General features: G+C 44.6%; 1 protein-coding gene and 1 long non-coding RNA gene across 5 annotated transcripts in view; both read left to right on the forward strand.

Moving 5' to 3' along the window:
- The first annotated feature begins 508 nt into the window (after positions 1 to 508).
- LOC132380764 (uncharacterized) lies at positions 509 to 5445 on the forward strand. The gene is made up of 3 exons (XR_009507850.1): positions 509 to 658; positions 1596 to 1680; positions 4135 to 5445. It is a non-coding gene; the product is annotated as an uncharacterized LOC132380764 (long non-coding RNA).
- Positions 5446 to 12549: 7104 nt separating this feature from the next.
- ctsl.1 (cathepsin L.1) overlaps positions 12550 to 16599 on the forward strand; it is a 54160-nt gene continuing 50110 nt past the window's right edge. For 2 of the 4 annotated variants that reach the window (XM_059949236.1, XM_059949239.1), the window contains exon 1: positions 12550 to 12698. Coding sequence is in view for 2 of the 4 variants with exons in the window: in XM_059949234.1 (XP_059805217.1) it covers positions 16311 to 16410 (100 nt within the window). In the remaining 2 variants the exon portion in view is untranslated. Of the gene's footprint in view, positions 12699 to 15858; positions 15881 to 16236; positions 16411 to 16599 lie in introns of those variants that run through there. The other 2 variants (XM_059949235.1, XM_059949234.1) reach the window with 2 other exon arrangements.

The following is a 16599-nucleotide window of genomic DNA, read 5'->3' on the forward strand; positions in this document are numbered from 1 at the left end:
CTCGGTTCTGAATGCTGTTTGCTTGCTTGTATTGTTCCACATTTTTCTCTCTCTCTCGCCGCTCTGGGTGTTTGCCTTGAATGGGTTCTTTCGGGTTTCTCTGCTTGTAAGGGGCTGACTCCCAGGCTTGTATGAAGTATACATACTTTGATAATACAATGCACTTTTAAGTTTGAACACATAGTTTTACAGTCTTATGGTCTAATTCTTCTGTCCCAACAGCTGATAGAATGGTTGGCCTGACACCAGCAAGTATTCCCTCATCTGAAACCTGTGCGTGATGGAGTTTTAAGTAGAACAGCCATTGCACGGGGCAGTCCCACTCTCTCGGCCGAAGAGACTTTGGTCCACTGGCATGGACAACCGTTACGGCTGGGGACCTCTCCTGCTGCAGTGGATGACCAGGACGTCTAAGTGTCCTGTCGTGCTCTTCGCGCTCCACAACGCCTGCTGGACCTGCCTCCTTGACCGTTGGACCATTAATCGGTCTCCTCCGCTCAATCCGCCAGGGCCAGACTTCACACGCTGGGATAGGCAGACCCTCTACCTCACTGAGGGTCGAAGGCCCGTCGGCTAGCCTCACCTGGTTTGGCCTGTCTGCCGAGACGGTTTACCAGGGTGTGGCCGCTGCGCGTGTTACAGCTACTTGGAGCCACAGGTGAGATCCGAGCACCAGGTGCAGACCAAAGGTGGATGAGCTTCCCTAAAAAAGGGCACGGCAGTACCCCCACCAGGGACACTACCCCTCCCTAGACACCCCATACACTCCATCATCTACATTGTTTAAACAATACAGTCATTGGTTATGGCCAACACTGATCCTTGTGGGACCTCACCAATCACACCTGAACAGTGTAAATACATGTTTTTCTCCTTCCCCAAGCCTCCTGAGGCTCAACCAATTACTCTCTCAGTTCAAAAACTTGCTTTCGATTCCATGACCTGCAACTCTAACTAACCACCTTTTGCAAGGAACTTTATAAAATGCCTTTGAATGCACATATATTATTTCAAATTCACCGGGCCATTCCAGTCCTGAATTTTTAAACAATAACTTGCCCTGAAGAAGAGTCTTGGCCCGAAATGTTGACTGATTATTAATTTCCATACATGCTGCCTGACCTGCTGAGTTCCTCCAGCATTTTGAGGGAATGACTTCAGCTGTTCTGCTTCCATAATGTGCTGAATGTATTGAAGGTTCAATAGTAATAAATCAAATTATAATAGGATATACAATTTTATATATACAGTATATATAGTACTGTGAAAGAGTCAGGTACGAATTGCAAAGTACTGAGTTACTGTATTTGTCAAAGTGGAGCGGAAAATGAGTTTGTAAATCTGCTGAGAGTAATTGTGACTGTGCTGTACTGCACTACCACTGCACTGCTCCGGCCTCGCCAAATTTACAAATTCACTCCCTGTTCCACGTTGGCAAATACAGTACGGTGCAAAAGTCTTAGCATCCTAGCTTTATGTATGCATCTAAACTTTTGCACGGTATTACATATGTGATAAATAAAGTTAACTTCTTCTAAGTATGATTACCAAAATTGGATTTTAACTCTTCTTTAACGATGTTTTGTTTTTCTTAGCTGGGGCAAATGGCGGATACATTTATATGTCAAGAAACAAGAATAATCAGTGTGGAATTGCATCAGCTGCCAGCTTCCCTACAGAGTACGTTGGAATGCCTTTCCTTACTTTTTAAATAGACTTTTAGTTGCATTTTATGAAGACGTTTTTGTAGCAACTAAGAGAAATATTCTGTGGCCACTGTATTTGGTAAAGAAGGTACCAATAAAGTGGCCACTGAGTGTATGTTCATGGCCTTCTCTTGCCGTAGCCCATCCACTTCAAGATTTGATGTGTCGTTCATTCAGAGATGCTCTTCTGCACACCACTGTTGTAACACGTGGTTATTTGAGTTACTGTCACCTTCCTCTCAGCTTGAACCAGTCTCACGATTTTCCCCGATCTCTCTCCTTAACAAGGCGTTTTCACCCATAGAATTGCTACTCACTGGATTTTTTGTTTTTGTTTTTCACACCATTCCTGTAAAGTCTGGAGACAGCTGTTGTGAAAACATCAAGAGATCAGCATTTTCCAAGATACTCAAACCACCCTGTCTGGCACCAACAGTAATTCCACGGTCAATGTCACTCAGATCTCATTTATTGACCAATCTGATGCTCTTCTGAAAACTGCTCTTAACACTTGATTATTTGAGTTACTATTGCTTTCCTTTCAGCTTAAAATAGTCTGGCCATTCGCCTCTGATCTCTCTCATTAATATGGCATTTTTGCCCAGAGAACTGCCACTTACCGGATGTTTATTTTTTTGGTTTTCACACCATCCTCTGTAAACTCTAGAGACTTCTGTTTGTAAAAACCCAGGATTTCTGAGATACTCAAACCACCCTGTCAGGCGCCAACAAACATTCCGCGGTTAAAGTTACTTAGATCAGATTTCTTCCCCATTCTGATATTTGGTGTGAAAAACAACTGAACCTCTTGACCATGTCTGCATGCCTTTACGCATTGAGTTGCTGCCACATGATTGGCTCATGAGAAATTTGCATTAACGAATAGGTGTACATGTGTACCCAAAAAAGTGGCTACTGAGATCAAACCATACAGGAAAACCTGGTTCAAATAGCATTGACAGCCTTAAAAGTGCAGAGATGAGGTGAAAGTTTAATTCAAGTTTACCTTGGATGTAGTGTAGCTAATTAGACACTTGTATCAGTCACCTCCATCTTCACAAATTATTCAGTTTGCTGAGGTCCGATTATTTATAATCCCATAAAATATCTGATGCTAATCTCACTAGTCTAAAAGGAATGCCATGTTCAGATTTTTAGCACTGATTTGTTTGATGCAAAATTTGATATTTAAATGGCAGCAGTACAATGCAAAGACAAAATAAACCTATGAAGTACAATAATGAATACATAGTTACAGAGCATGGAAACAGGCTCTTCCAGTCAACTGAGATGTCAGAAGCAGGGATTGTTTTTAAAGAAACAGGAGAGATTTTTAGAAGTTTGTATGTGGACTGGAATTTCTTGGTGTCACCTTGTTTGTATGCGTTGTCCCTGGATTGTTTACCTTTTATGTGCAATTGTTTGTCTTTTCACTAACTCTGGATTTTCACTTTGATTTGCAAGTGGGATCTCTCTTTGTATTTATCACTTTTATTCAATTTGCGATAATTTAATTAGCACCGTATTGTCTATGTCCAGAATTCCAGGGTGTATTTTGGTGGGGGGCATGCCAACCCCTCTCTGTCGGGTTGTTGTGGTTCCTTGTCGGGTGAAACTCAGACTGAGTTCTTCTGTGCATCGTCAGTGATTTTTTTTCCCGTATAGTTTGCCTGAGCTCGTGTTAGTTTTTCTTGTTAATTTCTGCAATAAATAGTTAGTTTGATTTGAATTGCCGAAGTCTCTCTGTGATTCCTCCACTTGAGTTCGCTAGTGACCCTCACACTAACATTCTCAAGAATAGCTCCCATTCATCCAACAATCTCTTTGACTCCCTACCATCAGGCAGAAAGTACAAAGGTGTTTGGACAAGGATGGGAAACAACTTCTTCTTCCAGACTATGAGAGTACTGAACTCCCTGCCACCACCCTGGTTTCAACATGTATGAAGCGCCTGTAACATTATACTGTTTACTTTTTGGCTTGGGTTATAAACGCACCTTATTATTTGTTAATTTATATGTGGTAATATTGCATAAGGTGTTGTGTGTGAGTTACGCGTACTGTGTTGTCCACCTTGGTCTGAAGGAACATTGTTTTCTTTGGAAATATTCAGTACTGTTCAAAAGTCTTAGGCACAAATACAGTACCTCCCTAAAGTGCCTAAGACTTTTGGACAGTATGTGTAGCAGCGAGCGAATTTGTAAATCTGGCAGGAGGAAATGATGTTGGGAATAGTGAGGGTGGAGCCTCGCAGAAGGGGTGGAGGACAAGAGGTCGAGAAGATGGCCTGTGTAAATATATACACAAGATAAATATATGTACATAAATTATATTTCTATTCTGGATTGAATCAGGAATTTCTATTCCTGATTGTCAACTTGAGCACATTAGTTCCACCAATCCTAAAATTCTTTGTTTTCCTTTTCAGACGTTAAAATTCTCAACAAATTGAAGCAATTGACCTGAGATCTTCTAAAGAAGTCACGTATCTTTGATCCATTATTAATACAACTTATAAAACAATGGAATGATATATATAGTCCATTTATGAATAGATTTTGCAAGCTTAATTTTTTGCATGTTTTTATGTTGGGTTGTGATCCTAATTCATTGAATTTTGGACTAAATATATTTTTGGAATGTATTTCTGTGTTGTCATCTGATGTTAAGATGCTCCTCACATTATCTGAACAGTCTTTTGGAATCTGCTTGTCCAGATATTGTTGGAAATGCTGAAAATCTCTTATTTTTTCATAAAACATAGAATAGTGCATTACAGGGACAGGTCCTATGGCCCACAATATTGTGCTGAACCAATAAAAATAGGAATTAAATGTCTAACTCATCTCTTCTGCGTATTAAAGGTCCGTATTCCTCAATTTACTGCACTTTTGTATGAACATCTAAGAACATCTTAAATGCCTTCATCATATTTGCCTCCACCTCTGTCAGCACATTGCAGGTATCCACCACTCTGTAAAAGTAAATTGCCACGTACATCTCCTTTGAACTTATCCCCTCTCGCCTTGAACTTATCTCCTCTCACCTTAAAGGTATTAGACATTTCCCCCTCTATCATCTTAAATACAGAACTTCAGCTTAAATACAGCTAAAAATCTCAGGCACATATATATAGCTAGGGTGCCCAAGACTTTTGCTCAGTACTGTATTTGCCTTTGTGAAGTGGAAAGCCAGTTTGTAAATCCGGCGGGAGCAACTGATGTTGGGAAGAGTGTGGGCAAAGCATCACGGGAAGGGTGTGGTACAGGTTGCAGGGAAGGAGTTCTGGGGTGGGTGGGGGTTATGTAGGTGCAGACACACCCAGCCCTGAGACACCAGCAAAGGTCAATTTGCTTATCAATCATTACAGAATGTTTCTCTGGTACTTCCAGCTCCATTCCCTCTCCCTTCCCCTTTTCCCAACCGTGATTCCCCTCTCTCTGCCCCTTTCCCACTCTCAGTCCATAATAGAGACTCCTATTGGAATAGGTTTATCACGACCCACATATGTCATGAAATTTGTTGTTTTTTTGTACAGTGCAATACATAAAATTACTACAGTACTGTACAAATGTCTTAGACACCCTCATTATGTGCCTAAAAATTTTGTACAGTACTGTACATGTCCTCTGGTATTAGTTATTCAGACCCTCAGTAAAAACTACCTTATTTACACCTCTCATAGTGTTCTAAACATCTAAACTTTACTTCATTTATTTGCAGCTGACATCAGTGCAATTTGCTGACATCACTGTACTGGTTGTTTGTCAGAGCTTGTCTGCTTATGTATAGGTTTTTGAAAAATTCTGTTGAATTTCTTTCTGCCTATAATTGTTTGGAAGAAAACTGATCGAGTTTAACATATGGTGTGTTATCATATATGTACTTTGATAATAAATTCAAGATTCAAGATGCAAAGATTCCAAGTTCATTTATTGTCGAAGTATATCTATGGTATACAATTCAGAGACTTGTCTTCTCCAGAAAATCATGGAACAAAGAAAACCATCCACACACTCACACACTCACACACAAAGAAATTGCGCAAATGGCAACAGGAACATTAAACCCCAAACCAACCCCTCCGGCCAAAAAAAAATGTGCAGACAGCGATAAGCACATCAAACTCCAAACCCGTCCCCCTCATACAAAAGAAATAACAAATAGTGCAAACGGCAACAAGGACATCAAGCCCCAAACCCCTACACCCCATCTTGTGCAGAAAAAAAATCATAGAATATAAAACAGTACAGCACAGGAACAGGACTTATGGTCCTCAATGTGGGCTGAATCAGTTAAAAACTAAATCAAAAACACCCAAACATTAATCCTTCCTACCTAGACTCTTGCTAATTAGGTCATGGGGATCCAAATGTTCATATATCCTATCCCTAAGAGTTTTTCCAGCACTTTCCCTACAACTGATGTGAGGCTCACTGGTCCATTGTTCCCAGGATTTGCCCTTGTTCTCTTCTTAAACAGAGGTACAACGTTAACCACTCACCAGTCCTGCAGGACCTCACCTGTGGCTAGAGAGGACATGAAGATACTGGTCAACGGTCCGGCAATCTTGTCTCTTGCCTCTTTCAATAACTAGGGTAAATCTCATCAGGTCCTGGGGACATATCCACCTTAGGAAGCCCAACACTTCTTCTTCCTTGACCTCTAAACGCCCTGTGGTAGTATACACTCCGCACTGATCTCCTGGTCCTCCACATCCTTTTCCTTGATAAATACTGAAACAAACAACTCTTTAAGTATCTCCTTCACTGTTAGGATCCCCTGTTCACTCAGGTCTGGGGCTGTCGGGGAAGGAACATAAAAACAAGTCCGCTCCTGGTGTTAGTGTTGTTTGTGACATGAAAACAACTCTTGCAGTATATTTACAGTATTTACCGAAGTGATGCAGAGCAACCTAATCCAAAAGCCAAAATCCACAATATGGAAACCCATGTTAGAGAACGAAAACTATTATCTGTCAATAGAGAAACTAGCTAGAAACAATCGTTAACTACCGATTCTCCCCCAGTGGCCCCCTCTCTTCCCGGATGCAGGCTTCTCTAAATTGCGCTCTCTAAACCCCAACTAGAATAGTCCTGACAAGGAGCCGGGTCCAGCAGCGCTCTACATGGCGAATGACAACGAAACGGCACAGCCAAGGAAAACTGGACAGAAAGGGGGAGAGAGGGGGAGAGAGAGGGAGAGAGGGAGAGAGAGGGAGAGAGAAGGGGAGAGAGGGGAGAGAGGGGGAGAGAGGGGAGAGAGAGGGAGAGAGAGGGAGAGGGGGAGAGAGGGGGAGAGAGAGGGAGAGAGGGGGAGAGGGGGAGAGAGAGGGAGAGAGGGGGAGAGAGGGAGAGAGGGGGAGAGAGAGGGGGAGAAAGGGGGAGAGAGGGGGAGAGGGGGGAGAGAGAGGAAGAGGGGGAGAGGCAAGGGGAGAGTGAGAGGGGATGGAGAGGGTGAGAGAGAGGAGGAGACAGAGAGAGAGCGAGAAAGAGAGAGACAGGAAGAGAGAGAGAGGGATGGAAAGAGGGAAGGGGTATGGAAAGAGAGAAAGAGGGGATGGACAGGGTGAGAGAGGGATCGAAAGAGGGAAGGGGACAGAGAGAGAAAGAGGGGACGGAGAGAGTGAGAGAGGGATCGAAAGAGGGAAGGGGACAGAGAGAGAAAGAGGGGACGGAGAGAGTGAGAAGGGGAGAGGGAAATCTGTACGATAGTCTCAATATCGAGACTGTAAAAGCAGTGAGCATCCTCAGAGCAGTGAGAAGGGGCTCAATGTCGCTCAGGCTCAAGATGAGAAATAGCCTACTCCGACTTCACCTCGTACTAAGGAAGAGCGTAAGTGTTTTTTTTTAAGTGTCCCAGGTCAGGTCATTTAATTGCTGATTGCCTGAGATGTACGCAAAAGTCGGGCCAGTCTGAGAGTGTGGGTCTGATTAAAACTGTCCGTGGTGCTCCTTGGGCGCCTGCTGATTTGGGAGTCTGATCTCAGCTATGAGCCATTCTTATTTCCTGGGCTAGTTTCTCAGCCTGGTAGGCCAGGCGAACGAGTCTCGGTGACCATGTTGTGTGATACAGTCCTTGATCCACTCTGACGCATGAGGTTTTTCTGAGGGCACTTTTTTTTTTGTGGGTCAGGGAATTGAGATGACGTGTTTCAAAGTTCCTCTACACACGATCCACTTACAGTCAGACCTAGTCTGTGGGTCCGTCACAGCCAGGGTAAAGGCCTTCGCTACCAGGCAGAGGGTCACCCTAATCCTGGGCAATGACCTAGCTGGCGTTGAAAGTGCTGCCTTGGTCGGAGGCGACAGCTACACCCCTGGAACAACCCAGGAGGAAGCTGTTTCCTGCCTGTGTGACGATTCATGCTCAATCCCACAGAGTTGAAGAGGCAGTGAATCGCTGCGTCTCTCCGAATCTCCACGGACTGGAGCATGTTGAGGCAGGCTGCTACCTATGAGAATGAGGAATATGTGGATTCTGTGACCAACCACATGGAGAAGTGAATGGAGGACATTAACACCACGAAACACATCCGGGTGAGGGCAAATCAGAAGCCATGGCTGACTGTTGAGGTCTGTGCCAGGCAGAGGGATGGTGATGCGGTTTCTAGACTGGGAGATGTGTCAGCTCTCGGGGAAGCAAGAGCTGTGCTTTCCTGCTCTATCAGGAAGGTGAAATCGGTGCATTCTCAAAGAATGTACCATCACTTCTGTGATACCATTGACACGAGGGCGCATGTAGCAGGGAATTATAGATCATAGACTACAAATCTACCCTGTACGTCAAGAGTGTGTGCACAGGGGCCTTAGTATTATGAAAGTTCCCACCCATCAATACAGCATCCTTTTAACAGACCATTAACAGATAAATCATACATAAATATCAAACTAAAGTGCTTTTCTATTAAATATTGTAAGGCATGTGTTATGTGTGCTGAATGAACCAGATGGCAATGGGGTCCAGAGCTAACCCCCCCCCCCCTTTGGAACTATGCTACTAATGAGAGAGAGAGATGAAGAACAGAGGTAGAGACACTGGCTACAGATAAGAGAAAGAGAGAGAGAGACAAATGATTTAAATATTATGGCTTCTTCACTGATGGAAAGGTAAACAATCTTCTAGCTACAAGGACACTTCTTTGCTTGTTAACATTCTTGCTGAGACAGCAGGGAGTGACCTAGTTTGATGGACATGAACATATTGAGTTGATGGATGGCTGATACCCCATCAGTGAGGATAAAAGACGGGTCTGCGGAGACACCCACAGACACACCAGTGGACACTGATAGAATGTTGTGCACCCACAGGAAGGTGGGGGCCTAGAGGATTGGTTCAGGAGAATTGGTCCGGTGTACAGTGGATGAAGGTGGGGACTTGTGTGTGTGTCCATCCTTGCCTGGGTGACGAGTCCACTGCTGAAGGATGGTCTAGCCTGGAATGGAAGGGTCATAACCAATGACCCCAACAGTACAACCGAACAAGAAGACGATGGAAGGTTTGCCTGCTGCAGCTGCTCATCTCTTGCTTGCTCTCTCTCTCTCTCCAACATTGCAACACAACAACAACTACCTCAACACGGACTGAACTGAACTCTATCTTCTCTTATGACAATTCATTTACCCCTAGACTTCGATAGAGCTTGTTTTGTACTGCTGATTCTTATTCCTACACTTCTGTTTTTATTATTGCTAACCTGTTTTATATGTATATTTGCATTTTTGATATTGTATTGCTTAGTTTACTAATAAATGCCTTTAGTTACAGTACCACCAGACTCCAATGTATCATTCCATTTCTGCTGGTCTGTTAACTCAATTACAGGGTACACAACAAATTGGGGGCTCGTCCGGGATTTGACTACCAAATTGGGGGCCGGTGAATTGATTGGGGTGCATTCCCTTATCTGCTTTGGTTGTGTGGGAAACCAAAGAGGTGGTCAGCAGAAATGGAGTTTGAGTTTAATAAGTTTGTGGCGGATCTAACCCCTGAGAGGCTGGACGAGGTTAAAAGGGATGTACTGCTGGGAATTGCTTGGAAGTTGAAGATTAAGGTGACCACTCGCATGAAGAAGGCTCATGTCCAGCTGTTAATAGCACATCATTACGTAGTCAAGGGGAAATTTGAAGATGAGGTGTTGGAGTTATTTTTTTAAGGGTAAACTACTTACTGAGGCTGAGGTTCAGCTTCAGGCAGATAAAATAAAGTACGAACCTGAGTACTGAATTAAACAGTTGGATGTAGAGAGACAGAAAGAGGAAAGGGAGGAGGAAAGTCAAAGGGAGCTTGAGTTCCGGATAAGGAAGCTGGAGGCAGAGAGGGAAAGAGAGGATGCTGAAAGGCAAAGGGCAGAAGCAGAAAGGCAGAGAGAAGAAGCTGAAAGGCAGAGGGGGAAAGGGAAAGAGAGAAGCAGTTTGAGCTGGAAAAAGAAAGGTTAAAGGCATCGAAGGGAGGGGACCAGGCAGCAGACCCAGACAAGGGGTTCAAGATTGGTCAGGATGTTAAGTTGGTAACGCCGTTCGAGGAGATGGATGTTGAAATGTACTTCCTCCATTTTGAGAAAGTTGTTATGAGTCAGGATTGGCCTAAGAGGAAGTGGGCTGTTCTGTTACAGAGTGTACTTAAGGGGAAGGCTCAGCAAGCCTATTCTGCATTGTCTATGGATGAGGCTAAAGATTATGATGAAGTGAAAAGGGCTATACTGAGGAGTTACAAGTTGGATCCGGAGGCATACCGGCAGAGGTTCTGGAATTTGAGAAAGCCGTGGGTCCGCACGTATTTGGAGTTCGCCCATGAGATGCAAATGTATTGTGAGTGTTGGTGCACCTCGAAAGGGGTCACTGGGGATTATGTCAAACTGCTACAGCTAATGCTGATTGAGCAGTTCAAAGGTTGTGTCCCTGAAGGTATGAGGACGTATCTGGACGAGAAGGAGATAGAGACTCTGTCCGTGACTGCCATGTTAGCAGATGAGAAATGATGAAATTTCACCCAAATAAGAGCTACCAGAGAGGCAGTAGGGACAGTAGAGAAAGCCCACCGGCTAAGGCAGAGAATAAGCTGGGGACTACTGGAAAAGGCAAGGAGGAGGAAAAGCAGGCTGGCAGGAAGTTTCCCAGCTTCACGTGTTATAATTGTGGGAAAGCTGGTCACAAGGCATTTAAGTGCTTTGCTCCGAAGAAGGAGACAGGAAAAGGAAAGACGACATCTCCGACTGGTTGCATTGAGCTGGACAACAGACCGATGAGGAAGACGAAGTTAGATAGAGCCCAGGAGGGGTGCGAGAAGTTTATTTTGGAAGGAGGGAGAGACCCCAGTTCCCTGCAGATCTGGAGAGATACTGGGGCTGGTCAGTCATTGATCCTGAGGAAGGTGTTAGAATTCGATGCTGAGATCGAGACTGGGGAGGTAAATGTGATAAAAGGTATTGGAAAAGGGACTGAGGCCATACCTCTGCACAAGATATTTCTGAAGTGTGACCTGGTATCTGGACCAGTTGAAATAGGGGTGCAGTCAGAACTACTGATGCACGATGTGGACGTCCTACCGGGTAACGATCTTGCATGTGGGGATCTGTATTCAGCAGTGAAGTTGACAAGCAAGCCTGTAAGTGCTGGGGACCTGCCGATAGATTCCAAGATTTATCCCGCCTGTGCAGTAACTTGCAGCATGTCCAGAAAGGCGGCTGAGACAGGAACCAGTTTAAATGAGTCCAGCATTGACTTAGCTGAGATGTTTTTACCAGCCCTGTACCAGGAAAGGTTAGAGGATGGTAAAGCGGAGAATAGTGGAGCTAAGAAAAGTAAGGGAGACGAAGCAGATTTAGTGATTTCAAGGAACGGAATTTTGAACTTGGTCCATAAGATACCCCTAGGTGAACATTTTGGAGCGAGGAAGGAATTTATGGAGGCACAGAGCCAAGATGAGAAACAGATGTGGCAGCTAGAAGGTCCAGGGTTGGACACTGGTGATTCATGTAGCTTGAAAGAGCTGGTTGTAGTTGAAGAATTTAAGTGTTTTCCAAATGATGTGAGGGCAGTCCTAGATGAAAAGAATGCCGATACCTTGAGGGATTCTTCTGGGTTAGCAGACAAGGTTGTTTTAACCCGCAAGGTTGAGCTTACTCCAGATGGGAGTTGCCCAGAGAGTAACTGGGAGGATCAAGGGAACTTGGAATTTGAAAGGGGGACTGCTATTGAAAGCCTAGGAGAGGCAGATGTCCCGTTGGCCTGTGTGCAAGTTGAGGAAGTACTTGTGGATTCACAGGGTACTGAACCTAGTGTTGAAGCTCAGGAAAGGTCTGAAGTGTCTGACTTGGTTAAAAAGGAATGCAATCCTTTTGGGTCAGATGGACTTGGTTCAGTGAGTGAGGGGTTAACCTTGACACCAGTGGGAAGTGAGAATTCTCAGTCACTTGTGTTAGACAGTGTTCTAAAAGTTAGTGATGAGATGAAAGCTGGTGAGATGGATGTTATTGAAGATATTGAGGGAAAAAGTGTTACTGGAATTTTGAATAAAGTAAATTTAAAGTCTGGATTGGTTTTAGAAATAGTGACCTTGCTGAAGGGACAGTGGTTTGATCAGAAGGTGCCTGCGAATCAATTACAGTTTGTTTTGAAATTTAAGGATAAACAACTTGATGTTGTTCAAGTATGTGATTTGGAGAGACAAAACTCGAAGTGTTGTTTTGACCAAGAGGGATCACCTGCAGGTGTTAAACTGGAAACTAATAGAATTAAAGATCCTGAAGATAAAATTAATGACCTGCTTAAAATTAATGAGTGGTGTGGAAGTTCAGCAAGTGGGCTTAGTTTGGAAAACATTAGTGATAAACCAGCTCCTGCGCAGGGAGTCTGTGAAGGCTTAATCTGGGCTGGTGAGCCAGCTGATCACATGAGAGTTAAGTGGAAAAGAGGCAAGGGTTGACCAAATGCCACTTTGAATAACAAGATCTGGTTCTGCAGGAATTTGATTTTTTTTGGAACAAAGCATGTGAGTAATAAGGACAAGGTCATAGTAGATCGACTGAATGTTAAGTTTAAAAGTAAAATAGAGATTAGTATTTGCACAAACTTCTGTAATGTACTACATTATAATCACACATATATTGGTTCACACTTTGTAATATACACCTAAGCTAAGAATTAATTCGACTGTAGAAAAAGAATTACTGGCACTTATCCTGGCATTACAGCATTTTGAGGTTTACTTTTGTCCGGCACAGAAAACTTTGATAGTTTATACTGATCACAACCCATTGGTATTTTTGACTAACATGAAGAATAAAAATAGGCAGTTATTAAGTTGGAGTCTGTTGTTACAAGAATTTGATATTAAAATACAACATGTAAAGGGGACTGACAATGTAATTGCTGATTGTTTATCCAGGTGTTAATTTGAAAGTATATATGTGTTATTCTTGTAGTTAATGAACATGTCTGTATTATATTAGACTCTGTAATGTGCCTTACTAGTTAATTTTCACCCGGTGAAAATTCTTTGTAGGGTGAGGGTGTTATGTGTGCTGAATGAACCAAATGGAAATGGGGTCCAGAGCTAACCCTCCCCCCCCCCTTGGAACTATGCTGCTAATGAGAGAGAGAGATTAACAGAAGTAGAGGCATCTGCTACAGATAAGAGAGAGAGAGAGAGATGAATGATTTAAGTATTATGGCTTCTTCACTGATGGAAAGGTAAACAATCTTTTGCTACAAGGACACTTCTTTGCTCATTAACATTCTTGCTGAGACAGCAGGGAGTGACCTAGTTTGATGGACATGGACATATTGAGTTGATGGATGGCTGATACCCCGTCAGTGGGGATAGAAGATGGGTCTGCGGAGACACCCACAGACACACCAGTGGATGCTGAAAGAGTGTTGAGCACCCACAGGAAGGTGGGGGCCTGGAGGATTGGTTCAGTAGAATCGGTCCAGTGTACAGTGGATGGAACAGATTAACCAGTGACACTTGAAATATGATGTGGACGGGGTTCAGAAGCCTAATGTCCTGAGGGAAGAAACAATTTCTCATCATGACCATTCATGATTTTATACTTGATAGTCTCCCGCCTGATGGTTGAGATGAGAAACGGTTTCTTGCCTCAGGACATTAGGCTTCTGAACTCCCGTCCGCATCATATTTCAAGTGTCACTGGTTAATCTGTTCCATACCTTACAATATTTAATAGAAATGCACTTTAGTTTGTGATTTATGTGTGATTCATTTGTTAATTTTATCTTTACCTCAAGTCAAGTCAACTTTTATTGTCATTTCAACCATAACTGCTGGTACAGTACATAATAAAAATGAGACAACGTTTTTCAGGACATGTTACATGACACAGTACAAAAAACTAGACTGAACTACATAATAAAAAAAAACAACACAGAGAAAGCTACACTAGACTACAGACCTAGACTGGACTGCATAAAGTCACAAAAACAGTTCAGGCATTACAATAAATAATAAACAGGACAGTAGGGCAAGGTGTCAGTCCCGGCTTCGGGTATTGAGGAGTCTGATAGCTTGGGGGAAGAAACTGTTACATAGTCTGGCCGCGAGAGCCCGAATGCCTCGGTGCCTTTTCCCAGACAGCAGGAGGGAGAAGAGATTGTATGAGGGGTGCATGGGGTCCTTCATACTTCATGCGGATGCAGCAGATAGTGTAAATGTCCATGATGGCAGGAAGAGAGACCCTGATGATCTTCTCAGCTGACCTCACTATCCGCTGCAGGGTCTTGCAATCCGAGATGGTGCAATTTCCAAACCAGGCAGTGATGCAGCTGCTCAGGATGCTCTTAATACAACCCCTGTAGAATGTGATGAGGATGGAGTGTGGGAGATGGACTTCCTTCAGCCTTCGCAGAAAGTGGAGACGCTGCTGGGCTTTCTTTGCTATGGAGCTGGTATTGAGGGACCAGGTGAGATTCTCCATCAGGTGAACACCAAGAAATTTGGTGCTCTTTACGATCTCTACCGAGCCATCGATGTTCAGCAGGGAGTGGTCACTCCGTGCCCTCCTGAAGTCAACAACCATCTCTTTTATTTTGTTCACATTAAGAGGCAGGTTGTTGGCTCTGCACCAGTCCGTTAGCCGCTGCACCTCCTCTCTGTAAGCTGACCATGGTCGTGTCATCGGCGAACTTGATGATATGGTTCGAGCTGTGTATTGCAGCACAGTCATGGGTCAGCAGAGTGAACAGCAGTGGACTGAGCACACAGCCGTGGGGGGCCCCCGTGCTCAGTGTGATGTTGTTGGAGATGCTGCTCCCGATCCAGACTGACTGAGGTCTCCCAGTCAGGAAGTCTAGGATCCAGTTGCAGAGGGAAGCGTTCAGGCCCAATAGGATCAGCTTTCCAATCAGTTTCTGAGGGATGATTGTGGTGAATGCTGAACTAAAGTCTATGAACAGCATCTGAACGTATGTGTCTTTTTTGTCCAGGTGTGTTAGGGCCAGGTGTAGGGTGGTGGCAATGGCATCATCTATTGAGCGGTTGCAAACTGCAGGGTGTCCAGTGAGGGGGGCAGCAGGGTCTTGATATGCCTCATGACGAGCCTCTCAAAACACTTCATGATGATGGATGTAAGTGCAATAGGATGGTAGTTATTTAGGCAGGACACTGAAGACTTCTTCGGCATGGGAACGATGGTGGCATCCTTGAAGCATGTTGGAATGGTGGTGCTCCTCAGGGAGGTGTTGAAGATGCCAGTGAGAACATCTGCTAGCTGGTCTGCACATCCTCTGAGCACTCTGCCAGGGATGTTGTCTGGTCCAGCAGCCTTCCGTGGGTTGACCCTGCACAGGGTTCTTCTCACGTCGGCCATGGAGAGACACAGCACCTGGTCATTTGTAGGAGGAGTGGACTTCATAAGTTCATACCTACATAAGTTATCGTGTGTTCTGTGCTTTACGCCTGGTTCGAAGACGTTGTCTCGTTTCTATACACGTTATATGGCTATGTATGTGTAAACAGAAAAATTCACTTGACTCCGTCTTTGTATCACCTCACCCTGGCTCCGGTCGCGCCGGACTCTGTTGTGAAGCGCCCGAAGGAAATTCCAGTGCGATGCTTGAGTTGCCGGCCCCCCGCGAGCAGCCAACAGCAGCTGGACGGGCAGATCCCTCCCTCCCTTTGTGTTGGTCTGCTGCGAGGGATGGTCATACCGTCAGGTAAAAAGAGTGATTACCCTGAGGAAAGTGGCTTGCTTATGCGTAAGTGGGTGCCAGATGTGCCCGATGGCTTGGTCTGGGATGCCGATCACCCCGAGTCACGGGGCGAGCTAGAGCGAACCATCAAACCCTAAAGTTAATGCTGCGTGCCTTTTGTTGGGTACGTGGCAGAGACTAGGACACTGGCATTCCTTTGGTATTATGTCTGCTGTTATAAACCGTACGGAGTCCCTAGGAATCCCGCTGGGGACTGGGGATTCGGTTCTGGCATTTCCTCCCTTATCTGGATCAGCGCTCCCAGCGTTTCAGGTCCTTACGCGACCACTGGGAAACTTTCTGAAATTAAGGCCGTGTTACGATCGCGAGCAGAGAGTGGGAAATTCCCCCTTCGCAAGTAGGGGCCGCCGGTTCCGTTGCAACCGCCGTTTCTATGCTAGCTGGCAGCACGGATGAAGATGGCCTGATGCTGCGGAACGTCCCCGAGCAGTGTGCCAGACCGTGGGATTCTTCCACGCTACAGGAACTTCCCGGTCGGTGGTCACACCCAGCTCCACTGCAAGTTAGATATGTTAACCCAGGATTATCCGGCATTGTTTACTGATGTGCTTGTTGGAACGAGTATGACATTGCTGGGGTGGTGTTAAAGCTTTTAAACAGCATGTTCACCGGGTGAACCACACCAAAAGTATTGCTGCAGCGGGAGGTAACCTACCTGCTCA

The sequence above is a fragment of the Hypanus sabinus genome, chromosome 24 (assembly GCF_030144855.1).
Source record: "Hypanus sabinus isolate sHypSab1 chromosome 24, sHypSab1.hap1, whole genome shotgun sequence".
In the NCBI taxonomy this organism is placed as follows: Eukaryota; Metazoa; Chordata; class Chondrichthyes; order Myliobatiformes; family Dasyatidae; genus Hypanus; species Hypanus sabinus.